General features: G+C 50.8%; 2 protein-coding genes across 14 annotated transcripts in view; one reads left to right on the top strand and one right to left on the bottom strand.

Moving 5' to 3' along the window:
• The window catches only part of NARF (nuclear prelamin A recognition factor), a 30,499-nt gene extending 14,470 nt beyond the window's left edge, over nt 1–16,029 (bottom strand). For 3 of the 11 annotated variants that reach the window (XM_055242978.2, XM_055242979.2, XM_063617427.1), the window contains exons 1-6: nt 15,383–15,541; nt 14,001–14,081; nt 9,639–9,782; nt 8,917–9,036; nt 5,050–5,182; nt 945–1,079 (exon numbers count right to left, since the gene is read on the bottom strand). In XM_055242978.2, coding sequence (XP_055098953.1) covers nt 945–1,079; nt 5,050–5,182; nt 8,917–9,036; nt 9,639–9,782; nt 14,001–14,081; nt 15,383–15,409 — 640 coding nt within the window. In that variant the 5' untranslated portion in view covers nt 15,410–15,541. Of the gene's footprint in view, nt 1–944; nt 1,080–5,049; nt 5,183–8,916; nt 9,037–9,638; nt 9,783–14,000; nt 14,082–15,382 lie in introns of all 11 variants that reach the window. The other 8 variants (XM_063617423.1, XM_063617426.1, XM_063617424.1 and 5 more) reach the window with 6 other exon arrangements.
• A 6,085-nt stretch (nt 16,030–22,114) lies between these two features.
• CYBC1 (cytochrome b-245 chaperone 1) overlaps nt 22,115–26,286 on the top strand; it is a 7,073-nt gene continuing 2,901 nt past the window's right edge. Inside the window, exons 1-5 of one of the 3 annotated variants that reach the window (XM_063617462.1) lie at nt 22,115–22,242; nt 23,655–23,777; nt 24,761–24,802; nt 25,376–25,449; nt 26,113–26,209. In XM_063617462.1, coding sequence (XP_063473532.1) covers nt 23,693–23,777; nt 24,761–24,802; nt 25,376–25,449; nt 26,113–26,209 — 298 coding nt within the window. In that variant the 5' untranslated portion in view covers nt 22,115–22,242; nt 23,655–23,692. The other 2 variants (XM_055242997.2, XM_055242996.2) reach the window with 2 other exon arrangements.

Genomic DNA, 26,286 nt, shown 5'->3' with positions numbered 1-26,286 from the left:
GATTACAGGTACTTGCCACCACCCCTGGCTTTTTTTTTTTTTTTGCAGAGACAAGGTCTCACTATGTTGATGAGACTGGTCCCACACTCCTGGGCTCAAGTAATCCTCCCACATCAGCCTTCTAAATTGTTGGGATTACGGCTGTGAGCCACCATGCCTGGCCTATTTTTCTTTCCCTTTTTAAAAATATTTATTTAAAAAATTAGAGGACGGGTGTGGTGGCTCACAGCTGCAATCCCAGCACTTTGGGAGGCCAAGGCTGGCAGATCACTTGAGGTCAGGATTTCAAGACCAGCCTGGGCAACATGGCGAAACCCCATCTCTACTAAAAATATAAAAATTAGCCAGGCATGGTGGCGCTAGCCTGTAATCCCAGCTACTTGGGAGGCTGAGGCATAAGAATCGCTTGAACCTGGCTGGGTGCAGTGGCTCACGCCTGTAATCCCAGCACTTTGGGAGGCCGAGGCAGGCAAATCACGAGGTCAGGAGATCGAGGCCATCCTGGCTAACACAGTGAAACGCCGTCTCTACTAAAAATACAAAAAGAAATTAGTCGGTCGTGGTGGCGGGCGCCTGTAGTCCCAGCTACTTGGCAGGCTAAGGCAGGAGAATCGCTTGAACCCGGGAGGCGTAGCTTGCAGTGAGCAGAGATCGTGCCACTGCACTCCAGCCTGGGAGACAGAGCGAGACTGTCTCAAAAAAATAAAATAAAATAAAATAAACAAACATACTGGCCTTTCCAGTGTGGCAACTCTGATGAAAAACTAAATTGGCTGTCCCAAAACATCAAACACCCTCTGTGAATCAGGCCAAGCTCTTCCCTCCTGGTCTACAAGGCTGGGTGGGATGGGTCTGCCTGCCTCCAACCTCATCCAGCACCTGCAGAATCTTGTGAAACCTCTGTTGGCACCTCAGGCCAACAGAGCGGGGGTCCAGGGGCTCACCAGGACAGGCAGAGGTCAGCATGGGCAGGGTGCGTTCCTCCTCACTGTGCTGGCGATAGCGACGCACGAATTCTTTTTGACTCTCCAGGATACTAAAATCCGCAGCTATCGTCGTATCAAATACATAGTGCACCCCTGCAGGAGAGAGGAGCATATTCAGCTTAAATCATGTACTGAAAGATCTACTTTTAGGCTTCCTCTTTTTTTTTTTTTGAGACGGAGTCTCGTTCTGTCACCCAGGCTAGAGTGCAGTGGCATAATCTCGGCTCACTGCAACCTCCGCCTCCCGGGTTCAAGTGATCCTCCCACCTCAGTCTCCCGAGTAACTAGGATTACAGGCGCCCGCCATTATGCCCGGCCAATTTTTGTATTTTTTAGTAGAGATGAGGTTTCACCATGTTGGCCAGGCTGGTCTTGAATTCCTGGCCTCAAGTGATCTACCCACCTTGGCCTCCCAGAGTGCTGGAATTACAGGCGTGAGCCACTGCGTCCAGCCAATACTTCCTCATTCTTACTCATTTTTGCTTTCGCATGTTTAAGAGACAAACTTAAAGCATAGATTCTACAAGTGTCTCTCCTAAGATAATAAAATCAGTCTTGGTTCTTTTCTACTCCTAATGGCGTTAAGTTCAAGACCGTGTGCTTTACCTTTTATTTTGTAAACAATGAGCGTGTACAATTTTTCACAATGAATTATGTATGTTCTCTCTCGTGCTTCTTCTCTCTCTACATCTACATTTTAAAATACCTTACTCCATATATAAATTAATGAAATATTACAACGTAACCACAGCATTCCCTTCCAGGGCAAATTAAATTTCAGTCTGTGATGGTTCTTGGTGTGTTTAAAAGTAGAATGTACAGTAAAAGTACAGAATGGCTGGGCATACTTTTATAATGGTTTAAAATTTTATGCTAATTTTTTTTTTTTTTTTTTTGAGACGGAGTCTCGCTCTGTCGCCCAGGCTGGAATGCAGTGGCATGATCTTGGCTCACTGCAAGCTCCACCTCCCAGGTTCACGCCATTCTCCTGCCTCGGCCTCCCGAGTAGCTGGGACTACAGGCGCCCGCCAGCACGCCCGGCTAATTTTTTTTTTTTGTATTTTTTAGTAGAGACGGGGTTTCACCGTGTTAGCCAGGATGGTCTCGATCTCCTGACCTCGTGATCCACCCGCCTCGGCCTCCCAAATGTTGGGATTACAGGGGTGAGCCACCGTACCCGGCCTTTTTTTTCTGAGACAGTCTTGCTCTGTCACCCAGCCCGGAGTGTGGTGACGCAATCTCAACTCACTGCAACCTCTGCTTCCCGGGTTTGAGCGATTCTTGTGCCTCAGCCTCCCAAGTAGCTGCGATTACAGGTGCCTGCCACCATGCCAGGCTAATTTTTGTTTTTTTTTTTTGGTTTTTTTTTTTGAGACAGAGTCTCGCTCTGTCGCCCAGGCTGGAGTGCAGTGGCGCGATCTTGGCTCACTGCAAGCTCCACCTCCCGGGTTAACGCCATTCTCCTGCCCCAGCCTCCCAAGTAGCTGGGACTACAGGTGCCCGCCACCACGCCCAGCTAATTTTTCGTGCTTTTAGTAGAGACGGGGTTTCACCGTGTTAGCCAGGATAGTCTCGATCTCCTGACCTCGTGATCCACCCGCCTCGGCCTCCCAAAGTGCTGGGATTACAGGCGTGAGCCACCGCGCCCGGCCTAATTTTTGTATTTTTAGTGGAGATGGGGTTTTGCCATGTTAGGCCAGGCTGGTCTCAAACTCCTGACCTCAGGGGATCTGCCCCCTCGGCCTCCCAAAGTGTTGGGATTACAGGCGTGAGCCACCACGCCCGGCCTGATTTTTTTAATTTTAAATTTTTTGTTTCTCCCCGTCCCCAGGTAACAAAACTGAGAGAAAACGCAACTAGTTATAAGAAATATCAGGCTGGGCGCGGTGGCTCACATCTGTAATCCCAGCACTTTGGGAGGCCAAGGCGGATAGATCACGAGGTCAGGAGATCGAGACCATCCTGGCTAACATGGTGAAACCCCATCTTTACTAAAATTACAAAAAATTAGCCAGTTGTGGTGGTGGGCACCTGTAGTTCCAGCTACTTGGAAGGCTGAGGCAGGAGAATGGCGTGAACCCGGAAGGTGGAGCTTGCAGTGAGCTGAGATGGTGCTACGGCACTCCAGCCTGGGCGACAGAGCAAGACTCCATCTCAAAAACAAAAGAAAAGCAATATTATAAATTTTAAAATATTACATTAACAAATCAATTTTACTGTGGGTATATTTTGTTGATATATAATATTCCGTTATATGATTTTAACAATGTATCCCCAAATAAGGGCTTTCATCATGAGAAAATACAGCATTTGACAACTTTGATCTTCAGTAAAACTAACCTAACCCGAGGCTTTACGATGACAAGCATGAAGAAGCGACCTAACGCGTGTGCACCTGTCACTGTAGCTGGGTTTCAGCTGCAGCACATTATGTGCTAGATGACCAGGCCCTGTTAGAGCCCAGGCACCTAGGGCACAGGGAACATCAGGACCCCCAGGCTGCTGCTCAGACTTCAAGCCTGTCCTGATGATCCTTATTCCAAATATCATTTTATTTCACCAGTAATCCCCAATATATCTACATCTACGTACTTATTTAGCAGAGATGGGATCTTGCTATGTTGTCCAGGCTGGTCTCCAGCTCCTGGCCTCAAGCAATCTTCTGGTCTTGGCCTTCCAAAGTGCTGGGATTACGGGCATGAGCCACCAAGCTTGACCAATATTTACAATTTTTAAAAGCCACTGTAGAATAATAAAAACTCAGCCGGGCGCGGTGGCTCACGCTTGTCATCCCAGCACTTTGGGAGGCCGAGGCAGGCGGATCACGAGGTCAGGAGATCGAGACCACGATGAAACCCCATCTCTACTAAAAATACAAAAAATTAGCCAGGCGTGGTGGCGGGCGCCTGTAGTCCCAGCTACTCGGAGAGGCTGAGGCAGGAGAATGGCGTGAACCCAGGAGGCGGAGCTTGCAGTGAGCTGAGATTGCGCCACTGCACTCCAGCCTGGGCGACAGAGTGACACTCCGTCTCAAAAGGAAAAAAAAAAAAAAAAAGAATAATAAAAACTCTTGGCCAGGCGCGGCGGCTCATGCCTGTAATCCCAGCACTTTGGGAGGCCAAGGTGGGCAGATCACGAGGTCAAGAGATTAAGACCATCCTGGCCAACATGGTGAAACATCACCTCTACTAAAAATACAAAAATTAGCTGGGAGTGGTGGCGGGCGCCAGTAGTCCCAGCTACTTGGGAGGGTGAGGCAGGAGAATCTCTTGAACCTGGGAGGCAGAGGTTGCAGTGAGCCGAGATCACACCATTGCATTCCAGCCTGGGGCACCAAGAGCAAGACTCCATCTCAAAAAACAAACAAACAACAAAAAACTCTTATTTGGCAACTCACTCAGTTTTCCTTTTCTGAACTTGCACATTGACCATCATGCTATGAGGATGCTCAAGGCTGTAAAAGCCCCTCTATAAGCAAATGGAGGGAGGCAGTTCCAGTTTGACCAAAGCAGAAGACGCAGAAGCATCATCCATCAACATTTCAGGCAGTATTATTCCAGTCTTGATGTCCGAGTTCTTTGATTATATTCTTAAATTTCTACTTTTCATTCCTCAAGTAAAGAACACAAGCCCATTCCCTTTCTGTTCTGCTCTTCAGAGAGCTTCTTGGGAAACCAGATACTAATCATTTCAGAAGTGACTGTTTATCAAATACACACCCTCTGGGGGTAAGGGGTGACTTGGAGGTTGCTGGGCCAGTATGGGAATGTCCCAGTGTCCCTGTCCGTGTTGTCAGAAGGCGGTCACTGTTTGGTCCCAGCGGGGTCAGCTCCCACTGTGTAACAAAAAACCCGTCTGCGCACAGCAAAGAAAAGTGACACTCGCCTACCACCGATCAGAGGCTGGGTTTCATGACACACAGGACGTGGTCTTTTTACGTTCCAAGAGACTCTTTTGGAAGTTGCTTATCTACCCTGCCTCCCTGAAAAACAAACTTTAGAGATTAAAAAGGGCGCTTATAAACTCAAGTTATACATTCCCAATCTATCCAAAGACGACTCACCAAGACTTTTGAGGAAACCACAGAGTCTTCTGGATGCGTCAGTTACACTGAGGTTGAATTTAGCAGCAAAATAAGGCAAAGACTGAGGACACACAGACACTACCAGCACTTTGTGCTTTGAGGTATCACATTTCTAGAAAGAGAAATACAGAATGTCAGGTATCTGCTGATTACACAAGGAGTAAAAGTTACACACCTTAATGAGAAATTCAGAACAACGTAATAGATGGTCTATGCAAAGACTAATAAAATAGACAAACACTGGCAAACATAATTAAGAAAAAGGAGAAAAAAAATCAGGATTATGGTGAGGTTTGGGCTTCTGGTAAATATTTTTTTAAAAGTCAGGATTTAAAAAATGAAACATGAGCTGGCTTCGGTGGTGCATGCCTACAGTTCCAGCTACACAGGAGGCTGAAACAGGAGGATCACTTGAGGCCAGGAGTTTGAGACTGCAGAGCGCAATAATCATACTTGGGAACAGCCACAGCCACTGCACTCTAGCCTGGGTGACAGAGTAATACTCTGACTCAAAAAAAAAACAAAAACAAAAAACAGAGTTTCACTCTTGTTGCCCAGGCTACAGTGCAGTGGCGCGATCTCAGCTCGCTGCAACCTCTGCCTCCCAGGTTCAAGTGGTTCTCCTGCCTCAGCCTCCCAAGTAGCTGGGATTACAGGGACCCACCACCACACCCAGCTAATTTTTTGTCTTTTTGGTAGAGACGGGGTTTTGCCATATTGGGCAGCCTGGTCTCAAACTCCTGACCTTGTGATCCACCTGCCTCGGCCTCCTAAAGTGCTGGGATAACAGGCGTGAGCCACCTGGCCTGGCCGGTACTCTGTCTTAAAAGAGACATGACTACAGATCTAAGAGACTTTGTCAATTTCAAAAACAATGTTGTATCAGTAAATGTGAATATCTGGAAAAAATAAATAATTTTAAACGGAAAATATAAACTACAACATTGGCCAATGAATAACTGAAATTACTACACAACAATACAAAAACACACACATTAAAATGGTATCCAGAGATGCCTCTTAAAAGTCATCAGCCCGGCTGGGCATGGTGGCTCACACCTGTAATCCCAGAACTGTGGGAGGCTGAGGCAGGCGGATTATTTGAGGTCAGGAGTTCGAGACCAGCCTGGCCAACATGGCGAAACCCATCTCTACTAAAAATACAAAAATTAGCTGGGTGTGGTGGCATGTGCCTATAATCCCAGCTACTCAGGAGGCTGAGGCAGAAGAATTGCTTGAACCTGGGAGGTGGAGGTTGCAGTGAAATGGAGGTTGCAGTGAGCTGAGATCACTCCACTGCACTCCAGCCTGGGTGACAGAGCGAGACTCCGTCTCACAAAAAAAAAAAGTAACCAGGCCCAAGACGTTTTGTAAGTCTCATCTACAAACTGTTCTAAAAAAATATTGCATAAACTAGCATAAAACCACAAGGCTATCAATATCCTTAAACCCAAACTAGACCTTGGCAGCGCAACAGAAGACAGGTTCAGATAAGAGAGTCAAGGGCCGGGCGTGGTGGCTCACGCCTGTAATCCCAGCACTTTGGGAGGCCTGGGCCAGTGGATAGCCTAAGGTCAGGAGCTCGAGGCCAGCCTGGCCAACAGGGAGAAACCCCATCTCTACTGAAAATACAAAAGCTAGCCAGACATGGTGGTGTGCAGCTGTAATCCCAGCTACTCAGGGGGCTGAGGCAGAAGAACTGCTTGAACCCAGGAGGTGGAGGTCACAGTTAGCCAAGATCGCACCACTGCACTCAAGCCTGGGCGACAGAGCAAGACTCCATCTCAAAAAAGAGTCAAGAAATAGACACACAGCAGGAGGGTGGGGTGGAAGTAATAGGGGAAAAAAAAAAAGAAGGCCAGGTACGGTGGCTCATGCCTGTAATCCCAGCACTTTGGGAGGCAAAGGCGGGTGGATCACTTGAGGCCAGGAATTCAAGACCAGCCTGGCCAACATGGCCAAAATAAAGAAAGAAATGGATGCACATCTATCAATATATGAGAGAAGTGAGATATTTCAGGTCAACGGGGGAAGAACAGAGATGCTAGAACAATTTGATTTTTTCAAATAGAAAAGAATGCATCTGGCCGGGTGTGGTGGCTCATGCCTGTAATCCCAGCACTTTGGGAGGCCGAGGCGAGCAGATCACTTGAGGTCAGGAGTTCGAGACCAGCCTGGCCAACATGATGAAACCCCATCTCTACTAAAAATACAAAAATTAGCTGGGCATGGTGGTGCCTGCCTGTAACCCCAGCTACTTCAGAGGCTGAGGTAGGAGAATTGCTTTAACCCAGGAAGGAGAGGTTGCAATAAGCTGAGATCACGCCACTGCACCCCAGCCTGAGAGACAGTGAGAGACTCCATCTCAAAAAAGAAAAAAAAGGAAAAAGAATGTATCCACATCTCACACCATGCTAAAATATAAGTTGTAGACTGGACAGGCAGCATAAGATAAAATATAAACTGTCAATAAACATAATCTAGGGTAACCAACTTCTCTAAATAAGCAAGAAAATGCAAACGAGATATAATTTTCTACGTGTCAGGTTGGAAAACACTGAATTTGATATTGAATGTGACCAGGATGGCTGCACACAGCTGTTTGCCCATATCACTTAGGGAAGTATAAAGTGACACAGACACTTTCAAGGGTTTTGCAAAAACCGTTGACACCACAGAATTAAGTCTCTAGTAGTCTGCAAAGCTGTATCCACTAAGTCTGTTCAACATAATAAAATGGCTGAAGCCATTCTGTTCCCTGAAAGGCCAAGGGTGAGCAGGTGGGGATGGGTATGCATGGTGAACCTGGCTGATGGGTGGGGGACATCTCCTGGTTCAGAACATCCTAACCAGGCAGCCTGCTGCTTGCTAATGGAGCTCCCGTGCAACTGCATATAAGTCAGGGTACACCCAGACACAACTAATGCCGGCAACACAGAGGACATGTGTCTCTATCTGCAATTGTGATCTAGGTCATGTGTGGTGGCCGACGCCTGTAATCCTAACACTTTGGGAGGCTAAGGCAGGAGGATCACTTGAGCACAGGAGTTCAGGACCAGCCTGGGCAACATGGCAAAACCTCGTCTCTACAAATGACACAAAAATTAGGCAGGTGTGGTAGCACGCGTCTGTAGTCCCAGCTGCTCTGGAGGCAACAGGGAGCCTCCGGAGGTGGAAGGATCACCTGAGTCTCCCCACTGAGACTCACTCCACTGCAATCCAGCCTAGGTGAGACCCTGTCTCAAAAACAAAAACTGCACCACTGCACTCCAGCCTAGGTGACGCCCTGTCTCAATAAGAAAAATTGCACCACTGCACTCCAGCCTGGGTGACACCCTGTCTCAATAAGAAAAATTGCTCCACTGCACTCCAGCCTGGGTGAGGCCCTGTCTCAAAAAGAAAAATATTGTGATCTAATTGATGCTGGATGACTTGTCCAGAAGAAGATGCCACAGGGGTGAATGGCAAACGCTAAGAAGGCTCCTTGGCTGTCCCCTATGCCACCACACTTGCGCCAGTCAGTGTTTCTCGAGGCCCCTACCTTGCTCTAGCACACTACCTACTGTGAATGGGCTCCTACACCCTGGGCAGGGTAGGATGCCGATGCTTCCTGTGGAGGTGACAGCATGGAAACCAAGAAGTGCTTTTCAGCCTCATCTGCCTTTGTCTCTTCCTTTCTCTTTCACCTGTGATATGGTTTGGCTGTGTCCCCACCAAATCTCATGTGAAACTGAAGGCTGGGCCTGGCGGGAGGTGACTGGGTCATGGGGGCGGATCTCCCACTTGCTCTTCTTGTGATAGTGAGTGAGTCCTCACAAGATCTGGTTGTTTACAAGGGTGCAGTACCTCCCCCTTCACTTGCTCTCTCCTGCTGCCACGTGAAGACGTGCTTGCTTCCCCTTCGCTCTTCCGCCATGATTGTTTCCTGAGGCCTCCCCAGCCATGTCTCCTGTAGAGCCTGTGGAACTGTGAGTCAATTAAACCTCTCTGCTTTATAAATTACCCAGTGTCAGGTAGTTCTTTGCAGCAATGTGAGAATGGACTAATACAACCTGTCTCATGGAAAGACAAGTGGCACCTCTCGTTCTGTACAGGAGGTCTGCAGGTATGAGCTGAAGGAAGGAGCTTTGGGAAATTTTACTTCCTCGGAGTGTCTCTGCCTTGCCCCAAGCTGATCGGTCTATTAGAACATAATTCTCGTGTCCGAAAACGTGCAGCTGAGGCAGAACAGCAGGAGCTCCAGCTCTGTGCTGCCCGCATGATCACCAACACCCGTGTTACCTGACCTCACCAGGCAGAGGCCCCACTTAAGCCACAGGAGCCTGAGGGGTGGTGCCAGCCCTCCCCACCACTGCCTGAGCATCATTAAGGGAGCATGAAATTGTGCAAGGATTTTGCTCTTGATGGAGAATTTGGAAGAAGGTCAAAGCAGGACGTTAGCAATACCAGGAAAAGGCTGAGATGTGCATCCGATGTCCCAGCAGAGGCTTCTGTGCAGGAAGCCAGGCCTCACCTCCACCTCCTCCAGGTCGGCTCCCCAGCATCAGCAAACGCCCCGAATGCCTTACCTTGTTAAGGTTCAGAACGCGGAAGAAGTCCTTGGCATTTTGCTGGGAAAGTTGGACTCCTTCCTCTGCAGTCATACAGCTGTCACATGCCAGGCAGTCGCTCAAAAATATCTTGGCATCAGCCAACTTGTGGAATTCTCCCTTCTATGAAAGAAAGATGACGTTTCAGCATGATTAATCAACAAGTACTCTTTAATGTGCTTCTTTAGAGACGGTAACATCCATATACAGAATTCACAGTAAACACTGGAGATAATACCAGGGTCCAGGCCTGGTGCTCAAGGGGCTGGAAGCAGGACAGTCTCTGCCACTGAGCAGCTCATGGTGGAGGGACATAGACACAGGGCCCAGCCCACGATGACACTAGGGAACCATGCAGATGACAAGGGTGGAACCCAGCCCTAGCACTGTCACGTGGTAGGAAGTAAATGACCCCTGTGTTCTGGAAGATGACCCCACTGGCCCTTCCTTCCTCCTAGACCCCATTCCTCTTTGGTGCCTGTGATCCAGCCCTCTGACTGCTCCTCTAGCTCTGTGCTCCCTCTTACCATCCCACGGCTCCCTGAGGCCACCCACAGCCCTGGCCTCTCCCTTGAGGCTCAGAACTTTACAAGTCAGTGCTGGCTCTGGGTTTGCACCTGGACATGCAACAAGATGCTCATCCTGACCTGGATATAAAGTCACTCTTCGATCCCCTCCACCCTCTCCTTCCTGACTGGCCCTTGTGCCCCCCCGACATCTGCTAAAACATAAACCATACCTCTGCTCTGCTCAGACGGCTGCCCCTCACACAGAGGGCCTGAGCAAAGTCAGCGGCCCCTGTCTGCCCGGGTCCCATCACAGCCCCCTTGGTCTCCACACATCCAGCCCCACTGGCCCTTGCTGCTCTCGCCATCTCTCTGCATGAAGCAACCTCTAAGAGCCCCAGGCTCGCCCTGGGTGGTGTTCAGCAGAGACGATGTCCAACACCTGCTAAAATGGCACCACCCCCTCACCCGTCTCTTCCCTCCCCACCCATCTGTACTCATGTTGCTGACTGCTAGCAGGAGTCTGTCCCACCTCGCTAAAATGTAAGCTCATGAGAGCTCGAACACTGTCTCGTTCTCTTGTTCCCCAGCACCTCCAAGAGGTACTGCACACAGACAGCGCTCAATAAATAACTGGTGGATGAACATGAATACTCTGAAGCTTACAGGAGTAATGTCAATAAATTACAGACGCTCCTCAGGTAGTCCGTGCATTTGTTTTTCTTTAAAACATGATTTGACAGAAGACAGCTGTGGATGTGCTCCCTCCCATAGCGTGCTATGAACAGCAGCTCAGGTGTCACCTCTGCCTCCTGCCTACACATGACCCCATGTCTCTGTGCAGCCCACTCACCCTGGGATCTTGTTCTGCTGCAGATGGGCACTCAGGAGCAGATGGGCACTCAGGAGGTCCGCATGGGGCTCAAGAGTTTGTGCTTCTAACAGGTTCCCAGTGGGTCGAAGCTACTGCCCCACTCCAAACGTCTGGTGCCCATAGCTGCATGAATTCTGTCTCTACAGCCCATTCCCATCGAGGTGCCCATGACCAAACTGCACCCCTCACCCAGCAGTGCCTCCTCCCTGCGTTGCCACCAAACATGCTGTGTATAACCCAGTCCTTCCATAAGTTTTCACAGTCCAGGTCTGATTCCCTCCTCACCCCTCACATTCTTTCTTCTTATTCCTCCTGCCTTCCACACTGATGCATTCTGCAGAAGTCCTGTTCCCTTTTATCAGGCCCACCGGCCTCACTCAGCCCAGGGCAGCCCTGCCACCTGCACTTCCAGCAGAGTGCTCTCCTCACCAAACCCCAGACTCACACACTGTAAAAGGCCCAGTGTCTGTGGAGCTAAAACTGCACTCCCTTCCCTGCACTATGTCCTCTGTTCTGTCTCTACCACTCTGGTAGACTTGCCCAGGCCCACCACCTCCGCCTAGGCTCTCAAAGCTGCCACCCAAGTGGCTTCCTGCAATTCTTTCCCTACTCTAGCCAGCTTAAGTTGGTTACCTCCATCACCTGGCCTAAAACAAACACCTGAGTCAGCCCCTCACAGTCTCCACAGCTCTGCACTGTCACTGACCTGGCCAAGGGGAGCCACTGTCTCTCCCTAGAGCATGTCTGTCCACACCCTCCGCTTGCCTAATGTGCCAGTGCCCTTCCCTACACTCCCACCCTGAATTCTGACCACTCTTCAGGGTCCACCCCATTAACCCCAACCCAACTCCTCTCACCCTGTGTCCATCACTGACATGGCATGGCGCCCGCTCAGGCTGTGTACACACGTTATCTCATCCTCACCACAGTCCTGGGAGGGAAGTAACCCTACTCCCCAGGCCTCTGATAAGGAAACGAGGCTCACAGGGCTTAGATATCTGTCCACGATGACACAGCCAGAGGGCAGGTGAGGGAGGCCCCTGGGGCCGGCCACTCAGGCACACTGGCCCCAGTTGCCACCAGGGCTCCAATGCACCCTACCTCTCTTCTGCCTGTGGCCAGCTCTTTGGCTGCTTGTCTCAGGCCCTGTTGCTCCCTAAGCCCCACAGTCCCCACAGCACTGGCACACAGGGCAACCGGGAGAACGCCTCTCAGATTAAACATGTCAGGACTATTAAACTTAAGGAAAAAATATGCTTCTGCCATATTGCTAACTCTCCATTTATAAATTGGTACTAGTACTTTCTAAGGGTAGACTGACCTTAACCTCTCCCAACACCCTTCACTCAGTAAAACAGGGATAATGGCCAGGCTTACGTGTAATGTTTCTTCTGGGCATGAAATGAGACTGTATGTAAAATGACATTCTTTTTTCTGAGACGGAGTCTCACTCTGTCGCCCCGGCTGCAGTGCAGTGGTGTGATCTCGGCTCACAGAGACCTCCGCCTCCTGGGTTCAAGAAATTCTCCTGCCTCAGGCTCCTGAGTAGCTGGGATTACAGGCATGCACCACCACGCCCAGCTAATTTTGTATTTTTAGTAGAGATGGGGTTTATCCATGTTGGTCAGGCTGACCTTGAACTCCCGACCTCAGATGATCCACCCACCTCGGCCTCCCAAAGTGTTGGGATTACAGGCATGAGCCACCATGCCTGGCCATAAAATCACATTCTTGAGAGCCAGGCTCAGGTTACATATCCAATAAACAAAGACCATCGCTACTAGCTAAGGAGAATTTAAAAACAAGAACTGAATTAGGAAAGATGCTGGGTGCAGTAGCTCACACCTGTAATCCCAGCACTCTGGGAGGCCGAGGCAGGAGGATCACTTGAGCCCAGGAGTTCAAGACCAGCCCGGGCAACATAGTGGAACTCCATCTCTACAAAAAAATAAAAATAAAAAATAAATTAGCTGAGCATGGTGGTGCACATCTGTAGTCCCAGCTACTACGGAGGCTGAGGCAGGAGAATCACTTGAGCCTCAGAGGTCAAGGCTGCAGTGAGCGATACAGTGAGCCACTGCACTCTAGCCTAGGTGACAGTGAGACCCATCTCGAAAGGGGAAAAAAAAATTAAAAGAAGAAATCCAGTATTACACCACGTTTTCTTTGTTCCCAATGCTGTGTGTTTTGGTGTAGTGTGTTCTGAGAAGACAGGCCTTGTGCCACTGATGGACTGTCTCACACATCTTTATCAGCCCCTTCAAGTTTATTTCAGTCTTGGAGACGGAGTCTTGCTCTGTTGCCCAGGCTGGAATGCAGTGGCGCGATCTAGGCTCACTGTAAGCTCTGCCTCCCAGGTTCACGCCATTCTCCTGCCTCAGCCTCCCGAGTAGCTGGGACTACAGGCGCCCGCCACCACACCCGGCTAATTTTTTGTATTTTTAGTAGAGATGAGGTTTCACCGTGTTAGCCAGGATGGTCTCAATCTCCTGACCTCATGATCCGCCTGCCTCGGCCTCCCAAAGTTCTGGGATTACAGGCGTGAGCCACCAGGCCCAGCCTATTTCAGTATTTTTTTTGGTACAGAGTCTCACTCTGTTGCCCAGGCTGGAGTACAGTGGTGCAATCTCAGCTCACTGCAACCTCTGTCTCCCAGGGTCAAGCAATTCTCCTGCCTCAGCCTCCTGAGTAGCTGGGATTACAGGCGTGCACCACCATACCTGTATTTTTAGCAAAGATAAGGTTTCACCATGTTGGCCAGGCTGGTCTCAAACTCCTGACCTCAAGTGATCCGCCCACCTCGGCCTCCCAAAGTGCTGGGATTCCAGGTGTGAGCCACCGCGCCTTCCGTACTTCAGTCTTCTTTAAAGCAGTGATGTGCATGGTGCTGTGAGCCCCCAAAGAGAAAAACAGCAGCAGCAGTTTACTCTGGGCTGATACAAAACTGAAAAATCTACTTGCCTCTCCATTTTCCTGGGCTGGACTCAGTGCATCGGCTGACACATTCTCTTGGTCATCAGTTTTTGTTTTCTTACTACATTCCTTAAAAACGCAAAGGAACATTATTAATGAACTTTTAATTCGTCTCCCTTAAGAAAATGTGCACACTCTGACCAATGAAGCTCATGTATTTTTATCCTTTCTTTCTTTTATTTATTTATTTATTTTAGACGGAGTCTCGCTCTCACCCATGCTGGAGTGCAGGGGCGCAACCTCGGCTCACTGCAGCCTCCACCTCCCAGGTTCAAGCGATTCTCCTGCCTCGGCCTTCTGAGTAGCTGGGATTACAGGTGTGCGCCACCACGCCCGGCTAATTTTATATTTTTAGTAGAGACGCGGCTTCTCCATGTTGGCCACGATGGTCTTGAACTGCTGACCTCAGGTGATCCACCTGCCTCTGCCTCCCGAAGTGCTGGGATTACAGGCGTGCGCCGCCACACCTGGCTAATTTTTGTATTTTTAGTAGAGAGGGGGTTTCGCCATGTTGGCCAGGCTGGTCTCGAACTCCTGACCTCAGGTGATCCACCTGCCTTGGCCTCCCCTGACAACATGCTGGGATAACAGGGGTGAGCCACCGTGCCTGGCCTTCTATCCTTTCTAGTGAAACAAAAGCGCACATACTTAAGGACACACACACACACACAAAATATTGCTTGCAATAATAAAAAAGCAGAAGCAACAGTAGCCTTCCCCCCACAGGTGAATTCCCCTGGACACAGGTGTACTTAGAATAGGATGCAGCCACCACCGGGGATGAACGACACATGGAATGCTCGGAAGCCTCCTGCCACGGTGTCACGCACAGAAGAGCCAGCCACAGAGCAGCATCCACAGGAGCTCATTCCGGCAGTAACAGCTACAAAAGCCCCTTGCGTGCGCTGCGCGGTTGTTGCCATGGCCTGAAGACATGCGCGCAAGGCGCCGGTCAGCAGCCGTCACCCGCTTCCGCCCCTGCACCGGCTGCTCGGTGACCCTCAGCGGGGCAGGTTCGAAAACGCCTAAAAACCCCTCGAAACGCTTCTGATCATTCCCGCCAGGACCGCTGTTTACTCGGACTGTGGTGCGCGGCACTAGAGGCTCGGTCTCCGTTCGTTTCCGCGCTTCGAGGGCGTGCGAAAGATGGACAAGTTCAGGGAGAACCGCGAAGACCGAGCCCGCCCTGCAGAGAGCAGGGGACCCCGCGCCGGCCGCCTCCACGCCGAGCGGGCCCAGGTTGCCGAGGCCGGGGGCGCCTTGAAGAGCCCTGAGGCGAGCGAGCGGCGGGCCCGGGCCGCCAACCTCGGCCGCCCAGAGCCCCACGGGACAGGCACCAGGCGCGCGCCTCCCCGGCCCGCGGCGCTCACCTTGCGCGTGCAGTGCTCACACTTCATCTGGAGCGCGGCTGGCGGGAGGCCGGGCGCCTCAGCCTGAGGGAAGCACCGGGAGACTGGGACACCGCTGCCCGCGGCCCTTTGTTGTCCTCCCCCGACGCGGCCTCACCCCCAACGGCGGCGCTCGGCCAATGAGAGCACCGGGAGAGGACAAGCCGCACCCCTGGGCCAATAGGATTCCCCACCCCGACGACTCTGTCTAGGCCAATGACAGTGCCGGGAAGGGGCGGGCCAGGCCCCAGAGCCAATCGGAGCACGCGGGGCGGAGCGCAGCCTCACTCCACGTACGGCGCCGCGGGAACCGGGTCCTTGCGCGGGTTTCCCCTTCTCTTGGGTCCTGCGGCGGCGGCGGCCAAGCGGCGTTCACCAGGGAGTTGGTGAGCGCGCGGACTGTCCCGAGGCCAAGCCGGGGCCGTTGCAGGGTGCTAGGTCCGGTGGTCACGGGGTCTGGAGGCCCCTGGGCCCGCAGAGGCCGCGGCCGGGCTCTGTCAGCCAGCTCGGCGTCGGACACTCGCCTTACTCGCGGCTCCTAACGGGGCGGGCCGGGGGCACAGCCCTCGTCCGCCGCCATTGCCGCTTCCCGTCGTGTCACGTAGGCCCGGCGGAGTAGCAGCGCGCATGCGGGGCCTGTCTGGCAGTAACCACGTGATGGACCCGGAAGCACGAGGGCAGATGCCAAATTATGGCCTTTTGACGTTTGCATGCGTTCACTGTGGATAATTTTACCAAGTACGTTGATTTGGGCCCTTACAGCTTACAAAGTAAAGATAACACTCCTCTAAGAAACTGATTTCAGCTAAGCAAAACAGGGCTATAATGGAAGTGTTGGACTCCTAATTGTAAACATTTTATGAAATCAGTGTATGCATATTACAGAAATCAGAAATGAGAAGTAAGAACATGTCTGGGAGAGTGTGACATAAGAAAAATAATTTGTAGGCATATTTAACAGACACCAGCAGTTCTCAAGATTCCCTATGTTAGAGCCTTTCTTCCTGTCCTCTGAGAAATGAAAATGAAATCCAAAGATCCCCAACTGACTACACGAACCCCCTACTGGCTAAGGAGATCCCAGGGTTACCTTGAAGGCAGTCCTCAGTCATGACAGATGGGAGGTGAGACGCCTGTTATTAAGGCCGACCCTTGGCAAACTACCATTAAGTTTTCTTTGCTAAGAGCTTAACGGAAACCAGCTCTTTCGAAAGACTCCACTGCTGATAACAACCCTCTCATTTGCAGTTTCGGCACAATTGACCAGTATTCCTTACTGATAAGAGACACTGACCATGGAGTGGTTCCGGTGAGTGACATGACCCTCGTGAAGGGGCCTGAAGCTTCATTGTGCTTGTGTATGTTTCTCTCTTCAAAAATATTCATGACTCCTCCTGTAGCTTGATAAATATGTATATTTACACACTGCTCCGCATAGATTCCTGTTCCCTTTGCCCCTCCCTGGAAGTGTCCGTTTCTGGTTTCTGGCCAGAGGCAGTGCTTCCCTGCCTGTCAGAATGGCCACCCTGCAGGCTGAAACCCTTTACGAGAAATAAAGCTCTCCTTCCCAAATTTATGAATCTCATCATTCTTCAGCTTGCCATTGCCATTCGGGTTCTTCCTGCTCGCTGCACAGACAAAAAGTCAATTCATCAAGATTGCAGCAGGCCAGGAAAAGAGTTTAATTGACACCTGGCAGGCCACACAGGAGACAGTTATTACTCAAATCAGTCTCTCCAAAGCTTCAGCAGTTAGGGGTTTTTTTGTTTGTTTGTTTGTTTGTTTTTGAGACGGAGTCTCACTCTGTCACCCAGGTTGGAGTGCAGTGGCACAATCTCGGCTCACTACAACCTCCCCCTCCCAGGTTCAAGCGATTCTCCTGCTTCAGCCTCCTGAGTAGCTGGGACTACAGGCACATGCCACCACGCCTGGCTAATTTTTGTATTTTTTAGTAGAGATGGGGTTTCACCATACTGGCCAGGCTGGTCTTGAACTCCTGACCTTGTGATCTGCCCGCCTCGGCCTCCCAAAGTGCTGGGATTACAGGCATGAGCCACCACACCCGGCTGCAGTTAGGGTTTTTATGGACAATTTGGTGGGCAGGAGGCTAGGGAATGGGTGCTGCTGATTGACTGGGAATGAAATCAAAAGGGTGTGTGGAAAACGGTCCTCAAGCACTGAGTCTGCCTCTGGGTGGGGCCACACAAACCAATTGAGTCCTGAGTGGCAGGTTGGGGTGGGTTCACTCTGAAAAACATCTCAAAAAGCCATTCTTAGTTTCTGCAATACTGGTATTATCTATAGGTGCAATTCGGGAAGCTGCAAATTTTGTGATCTCTGGCCACATGAATACTGAGCAGTGAGGGACTGTAGAAACCAGGCCTGCATTTTAGCGGATTTCAGGCCCCTCCCACAATCCTAACCTTGTGGCCTTTCATTAGCTTTATAAAGGCAATTTCAGCCCCAGAAGTGGGAGGTGATAGTTTTAGGAAGGGACTATTATCATCCTTGTTTCAAGGTTAAACTGTAAATTCCTGCCAAAGCTCCTAAAATTAGCTTGGCTTATACCCAGGAATAACCAAGGACAGCTTGGATGTCAGAAGGAAGATGGAATTAACTATGTGAAATTTCTCTGTCTTTTTTTTTGAGACACTGTCTCACTCTGTCACCCAGGCTGGAGTGCAGTAGCGTGATCACAGCACACTGCAGCCTCAACCTCCTTGGCTCAAGTAATCCTTCCACCTCAGCCCCACGGGGTAGCTGGGACTACAGGCTCACACCATTGTGCATGGCTAAGTTTTAAATTTTTTGTAGATACAGGGTCTCCCCATGTTGCCCAGGCTGTTCTCGAATTCCTGGGCCCAGGTGATCCACCTCAGCCTCCCAAAGTGCTGGGATTACAGGTGTGAGCCACTGCACCCAGCCTCTCTCACTGCCTTAATCTTTGCAAAGGCAGTTTTGAGTTGACACTTCAAAGTTGAGGCCAGGCATGGTGGCTCATGCCTGTAATCCCAGCACTTTGGGAGGCCGAGGCAGGTGGATCAGTTGAGGTCAGGAGTTTGACACCAGCCTGGCCAACATGGTAAAACCCCATCTCTACTAAGAATACAAAAATTAGCCAGGCATGGTGGTGTGTGCCTGTAATCACAGCTACTTGGGAGGCTGAGGCAGGAGAATCGCTTGAACCCAAGAGGTGGAGGTTGCAGTGAGCCGAGATCGCACCACTGGACTCCAGCCTGGGTGACAGAGTGAGACTTCATCTCAAAAAAAAAAAATCTTATTTATAGTTTTCATTTTGTATACCTTTTTACAAATGCAACAATGAAATTCTGGAAGTCTTAATCCTCTAGATTACTCAAATTGAAGTCAGCATCTCTCAGAAAATATCTCCCCTCAACTTCAGCTTAAATAAAAGGATAATTTTAGGTTGTCATTTGTATAGCTTTTTTGTTAATGTTTTACAAACATAACTGGCCATGTGTGGTGGCTCACGCCTGTAATCCCAGCACTTTGGGAGGCTGAGGTGGGTGGATCACCTGAGGTCAGGTGTTTGAGACCAGCCTGGTCAACATGGTGAAACCCCATCTCTACTAAAAATACAAAAACTTGCTGTGTGTGGTAGTGGGTGCCTGTAATCACAACTACTCAGGAGGCTGAGGCAGGAGAATCGCTTGAACCTGGGAGGCAGAGGTTGCAGTGAGCCAAGACCATGCCATTACACTCCAGCCTGGGCAACAAGAGCAAAATTCCATCTCTAAAATACAAAAAAAAAAAAAAAAAAAGAAAGAAAAACGTAAGTGTAATATGGTTGAAAGAACAAATTACGGCTGGGTATGTTGGCTCATGCCTGTAATCCCAGAACTTTGGGAGGCCAAGGCGGGAGGATTGCCTGAGCTCAGGAGTTCACGACCAGCCCGGACAACATGGTGAAACCCCATCTCTAATAAAATACAAAAAATTAGCTGGGTGTGGTAGCGCGCACCTGTAGTCCCAGCTACTCAGGAGACTGAGGCAGGAGAATCGCTTGAACCCGGGAGGCAGAGGCTGCCGTGAGCCAAGATCGCACAACTGTAGCCTGGGCAACAGGGCGAGACAACGTCTCAAAAAAAAAAAAAGAACAAATTATAATCACTTAATCTTTTTTTTTATCAAATAGCCATTGTCCGGTTTTCCCCATTGTCTCATATTTTTTTTTACAGTTTGTTTAAATCAGGATCTAAATAAGGTCTAGTATGTTCTATTAGTCTATATTACAATTGGCTCATATGTTTCTTAAGTCTCCTTTTCTATCAACTTACGGAAGACATTGAAAAGTCTCTCTTTAAAAATAAAAACTTGACTTTGACATAACTTGAGGCCTACTTAGAAGTGGCAGAGTTCAAGCTGGGCATGATGGCTCATGCCTGTAATCCCAGCACTTTGGGCAGCCAAGGCAGGTGGATCATCTGAAGTCAGGGGTTCGAGACCAGTCTGGCCAGCATGGCAAAAGCCTCTCTCTACTAAAAATAAAAAAATTAGCTGGACGTGGTGGTGTGTGCCTATAGTCCCAGCTATTTGGGAGGCTGAGGCAGGAGAATTGCTTGAACCCAGGAGGCGGAGGTTGCAGTGAGCTGAGATGGTGCCACTGCACTCCAGCCTGGGCAACAGAGTGGGACTTTGTCCAAAAAAAAAAAAAAGTTGCAGAGTTCCTGATCTTAAAGTTGTTGTCATTTTTTAAATTTGTAGGTTCTATCCATATCCTTCTCTTTGTATATATCATTAAAAAAAATCAGGTCATTTGCCTGTAGGATTTCCCATGTTGACAGAGTCAAACTGTAAAATATTTTAAGAGATTCTGAGCCAAATATGAGTGACCAAGGGCCAGCGACACAGCCCTTAGGAAATCCTGAGAACACGTACCCAAGGTGGTTAGGCTACATACATTTTTGGAAGACATAAGACATTAGTCAGTACATGTAGATGTACATTGGTTTGGTTCAGAAGGTGGGGCAACTTGAAGCGGGGGGCTTCCAAGTCATAGGTAGATTCAAAGATTTTCTGACTGGCAATTGGTTGAAAAGGTTAAGTTGCTGTCTAAAGAGCTCGAATCAACAGAAGGGAGTTTTTAGGTTAAGATAAGGGCTTGTGGAGACCAAGATTTCCATTAAGCAGAGGAAGTCTCCAGGTAGCAGGCTTCAGAGAGAATACATTGTAAGTGCTTCTTATCAGAGTTCTCTCCTGAAGCAGGAAAAAGACCTGGAAAGGAACGCGGATTCTCTACAGAATGTAGATTTTCCTCACAAGGGACAGCTTTGCAGGGCTATTTCAAAATAAGTCGAAGAAATTTAATGTCGGGTAAAGTACTTCGATTTCTCCCAAGGCCTCCTATCTGTCATGTAGTCCTATACCAGAGTCAGGCTGGAATTTGGTGTCATTGCTACAGAGTCTTTGTCAGCTTCAAGATGTTTTTGTTTTGGTTTTTTTATTTTTTATTGAGATGGAGTCTCACTCTGTTGCCCAGGCTGGCGTGCAGTGGCGTGATCTCGGCTCACTGCAAGCTCTGCCTCCTGGGTTCATGCCATTCTCCTGCCTCAGCCTCCCGAGTAGCTGGGACTACAAGCACCCACCACCATGCCCAGCTAATTTTTTTGTGTTTTTAGTAGAGACGGGGTTTCACTGTCTTAGCCAGGATGGTCTCGATCTCCTGACCTCGTGATCTGCCCACCTCGGCCTCCCAAAGTGTTGGGATTACAGGCATGAGCCACTGTGCCTGGCCACCTCAAGATCTGTTTTAATGTGAATGCTGGTCAGCTGTGTGCCTGAATTGCCAAAGGGAGGAGAGAGTGAGGTATGTCTGTCTCCCCCTTCCCATCACTGCCTGAGCTAGTTTTTCAGGATAACTTGGGAATGCTCTTGGCCAAGAGGAGGGGTCCATTCAGATGGTTGAGGTTTCGAATTTTATTTTTGGTTTACACCCACAATTGCTGACTGTATCCTTGTAGAATCCTTTAGTACAGTCTTGTCTTCCACATTTCCAGTAATTCACTCTAGAAGCTTGTTCACATTCAGGTTAAATTTTTTCTGGCAAGACTACTTCATAGATGGTGCTGTGTACTTCTGATATCTAACTGACCTTTTTGCAATGTTAATTAGCAGTCATTGATGACATTGCTTAGGTCCGTTAATTCATAGGGTGATGTTGTAATCCTACTGTTTCTTCTTCATTTATTAGCTGGAAAACTTCTATAATGAGAAATTCTTCTCATGCAGTATTTGGTTACTCTGCTGTAAATTTCATAAAGGCAGTACAAATGCTTGGTGCTTTCCTTTTATTAACCAGGCCACAAACTGGGGTGAGCTTGCCAGCATCCTCCAAAAGTGAACAGAGTTAAAAAATACATTATTATGAATTACAGACTGGAGCATCTGAGGATTTTAAATTCATTGGGATTACTGTTCTTATTCATGCTCAATTCTTCTTTTTTGGCAATGAGAACCACTTCAGTTTCGCTTCTATGTTAGCAAGACGCTCATAGTCCTTGGTAAGTTCTTTGCTGTCGGATACATTTCCCCAAACGTTTCTTTTTTTCAAGAAAACTGGCTCCTTTAGCAGGAACCACTTGCTTCCTCCTGCGGCTCCGCCCGGGTCCCGGAAGTCCGTGCGGCCCAGCCCGCGATCCCGCAAATCCGCTCGGCTCCGCCCCATCCAGGAAATGCTTGCGGCCCCGCCCCCAATCCCGGAAGTGCGTGCGGCCCCCGCCCCGGAAGTCGGCTCGGCTCAGCTCCAATCCCGGAAGTGCGCGCGGCCCCGCCCCCACCGGTTCGCGTCTCTCTGCTGCGGCGCGGGGACCGCTGTGCTCTCGGTAGGCTGCTGGGCTGGGTGGGCTGCGCACTTCCTTCCCGCCTCGTGCCGCGCGTCCCGGCACCCTTGGGCGCACTCCGGGAGGGGTCTGCGTCCTGGGCCTGCCTGCCGGCTGTTCAGTGTCCCGCCGTGCCCGTCGCGAGCGGCCTCGCGCTTCTTCCGCTGCAGGTTAGCCTCGGCGGTAGGCGCGCCCTCGACCCGGACAAAGAAACGAGCGCTCGGTGCGACCAGCGGCGCGGGCGGCTCTGCCAGCGCGCGTGTGCTTGTGTCCGCGAGTGTGCTTGTGTGTATGCATTTGGGTGTGGAATGCTAGGTATTTGGGGAACAGTGGGGTAACTGAGGCTCGGGAGGGAGCCCAGTCATATACCAGCATCTAGAATTGGTTTGTGTGATTTGAACCCACTATTTTTTATTTTTTTGAGACACGGTCTCACTCTGTCACCCAGACTGGAGTGCAGTGGCACGATCTCTGCTCATTGCAGCCTCCACCTCCTGGCCTCAGGTGATCCTCCCAGCTCAGCCTCCTGAATAGACAGGACCACAGGCATGCATCACCACACCGGGCTAAGTTTTAAATATTTTCTGTGGAGACGGGGTTTCACCACGTTGCCCTGGCTGGTCTTGAACTCCTTAACTCAACCAATCCGCACGCCTCGGCCTCCCAAAGTGTTGAGATTACAGGCATGAGCCACCGCGCCCAGCCTGAACCCCCTATTTAATGTCAGAAATTTGATTTGACTTCACAGGGAAAGCCCTGAGAAACTACAGAACGGGGTCCCTGGGGCCAGTGTTGGGGGCTACTCTGAAGTGGCAGGGCTACTGCGCCCGTGCGGAACTCCCCTGTGGAAGGTTAGCCCCTTTGGTGACTCGTCGGTTCTGGCCGCTTTGGGACCCTCCACTGTGCAGTCTGAACTTTCAGCAGGTGGAGGAGGGCAGAGAGAGAGAGCTGAGAGTGTTGGTCCATGCCAGTGCGAGAGCCAGTACAGCAGGAAGCCATGATGGGACTTTCAGTTCCTTTCTTGGTGGAGGCCAGCACAGGGGAGAGGGGTTGCCGATTGGTGCTAGAAGCTCAAAGGCTGCTGTGCGCTAGCGGCCTCCTCAAGACATAAAGTTTCCAGATAGGACGGGGCAGGTGGTGATGCAGCTGTAGCTCCTGAGTCTGAGCGGGAAACAGCCCCCGCGCAGTCGGTGTCACTGTGAACGGAAAAGGGCCTTCCTTACACAGGAAACGGGGTCTCTGCGGGATCCAGTGACGTGCCCGACCACAGAGACCAGGTGAGACTGGCTGATGGTGTCTGGGGCTGCAGGTGACTTAGTTGGGGGGCCTGCTCTTGGCCTCTACACTGGGCCTGATGGCTTGGGCGCCTGCCTGTGTGCAGGCCCAAGGGCTCAGCTGCCTCTGTCTGTCCCCAGACCCCTCCTCCTGTAGAGAGTGGTGCTGCCGTCTCGGGATGTACCTGCAGGTGGAGACCCGCACCAGCTCCCGCCTCCATCTGAAGAGGGCTCCAGGCATCCGGTCCTGGTCCCTGCTGGTTGGTAAGGCTCTCCACGTCCCTCCCCAGAACCCCAGAACCGAAAGCCTCACTTTCAAAAAGGATGCAAACGAAACAAAGTATTTTCTCTTTTTTCTATTACCTTGAAATCTAATGGCTATTTTGTTTCTTTGTATCCATTCAAATTTTATCCGGTGTACTTGGTTTTACAGATAATGCATGTCTGTTTTGTCCCCTTTTAACCACTAACACCCAGAGTATTTAATATACTCTATGAGCTTTTCTGAGGTCACCATATTTTCCCTTGTACTTGTTTTGAACCACGTGATGGGTGATCGTGGGTTCCCATGTCTCCTCCTCCCTGGTCCTCAGACCTTTTCATAGGACTCACAGTCCACTTAGCCTCCTCTCCTCCATCCCTACCCACCAGTAGGGTCCTGTACCCTTGGGGACAGCTGTACTTGTGTTGATGGGACACCGTGTGAGGAGTGGTGCTGGCTGTACCTCAGAAGCTGGGGCCCACCTTTTTTGTGACACATCACAGCCTCCTGTTGTGTTTTGCATGGCACGCTGTGTTGTATTTCTTTGTGCACAGTCTTCAGGCCTCACCACGTGCTGCTGGAGTAACATCCGTGTCAGTTATGGAGCCTCACACAGCAGATGTGTCCAGTAAATACTGTGAATAGTGCATACTGTGTTTTGCTTTTGTTTTCTTAGTGATGAGGTCTCGTTATATTGCCCAGGCTGGTCTCAAACTCCTGAGCTCAAGCGATCTTCCTTCCTCAGCCTCCCAGGTAGCTGGGATTACAAGTGTGTGATCCTATGCCCAGCTATATTGCATTATTGAACCAACTTCCTGGCTGTTTCCCCTACTCTGAACCTGGTGGTCTGTAACCCCTGACCATAGGTGTTCCTACAGTGGGAAGGGCCTGCTCATCAGGGGCTGTGGCTCCTGGTCCCGCTACACTGGGGAGGAGGTGGGGTCTCACCGGGATCAATAGGCAGGCAGTCACTTTCTCTTCACAGGAATCTTGTCGATTGGCCTGGCTGCTGCCTACTACAGCGGAGGTAAAGCACCCCCCGCCCCACCCCCCCATGACTGTCTCAGCTGTTTGGAAAACAGAGAAAAGAAGGAAAAACTCATTTGTGACTGTCCATGGGGTGGCCTTTAAGATCGGCACCACACCCCTCCACACGCTGCTGTTCTTCTGCACGCCCATCCGCCCAGCACCCTTCTGCACGCCCATCCGCCCAGCACCCAGCCCACATTTCACTTCTTAAGTCTTCTGTGTTTTGGGTCATCAGATATTCCCGGAAAGATGCTCTTGAGGATCTGGCTAAGATCCAGCTGTGGGGTGAGGCATACTTCCTACCCTTCCACCATCACTGGGCCTGCCCAGACGGGCAGAGGCCCTGTACGCCCCACCTGCCTCTCTCACATGGACTCTGGGGGTCAGAGCTGGGTGGGGTGTGCCGCGTGTGGGTCCTGAGTGGCCAGGGCAGGGTCAGCAGCACAGGAAGCTGCCCAGGGGGTCCTTGCGAACGTGGGCTCTGGCCAGCGTCTGGGGGAGGCTGTGCTAGGCGGGGCCTCCTGTGGGCACATCCCTGGAGCTCAGGCTGGCGCCCTATGTCCATCTCCAGATAGCCTGGGCTGGAAGCTCTTCTACGTCACAGGCTGCCTGTTTGTGGCTGTGCAGAACTTGGAGGACTGGGAGGTAAGGCCGGCTTCGGTGCAGGACAGAGTCCAGGGCTGTTCAGCTCCTGGGTTTTCTCGCAGTGGGAATGAGAGGAGGAGGAAGGGCCCTGGGTGGCCTAGCGCCTCCCCGTCCTGAAGCGTTGGTCCCTGCTTGGAGGTCTCCGTTCATCAGGACGTGGCCCCTGCACTCACCTGGGACCGTTCTTGGCCGAGGAATCCCCCGAAAGCATTTTTCTCTTAGAAGCTCCCCATGACTGTCTTCACCAAAGTGCTTTCTTCCCAGAGTTGCCACGATGGGGTGCGAGTCAGCTTTCCCCGTGGCCGGCCCTCCCACCTCGGAGCCCCTCATGAGTCCTTTCAGCTTGGCCCAGTGCTCCCCTCTGAGTTCCATGCCCTCGTTTGCTGGTTCCACTGCCTCCCTGTGCTTGTTTTGCCTGCAGAGTGGAGCAAGCGCCCGCTGCACCTGCCCACCTCCCCATTTCCCAACAGGAGTCGGGTTGGCTGCAGATGTCCGGCTCTGACAGAGCAGCACCTGCGGCTTCAGGGGTTTGGGTTCTGACTGGGAGGGGCCCCAGCCCCCCTTCTTGAGTGTCCACCCTGGTGAGGGTGGGGGTGATGCCCCAGCGGCCACGGGGCCCCCGTTCCTGGAGGTTCATGGTGGTCAGTGCATGTCGGTTTCCAGGAAGCCATCTTCGACAAGAGCACAGGGAAGGTTGTTCTGAAGACGTTCAGCCTCTACAAGAAGCTGCTGACTCTTTTCAGAGCTGGCCACGATCAGGGTGAGTTGGGAGCGTGGGGACATGGGACACAGTGGGCCACAGAGGTGGTGCACTGTGGGTGTCTGGGTGACCCATGG

The sequence above is a fragment of the Symphalangus syndactylus genome, chromosome 14 (genome assembly GCF_028878055.3).
Source record: "Symphalangus syndactylus isolate Jambi chromosome 14, NHGRI_mSymSyn1-v2.1_pri, whole genome shotgun sequence".
NCBI lineage: Eukaryota > Metazoa > Chordata > Mammalia > Primates > Hylobatidae > Symphalangus > Symphalangus syndactylus.
The sequence above is the reverse complement of the archived record's forward strand: the minus strand, read 5'-3'. Positions and strand labels throughout refer to the sequence as shown.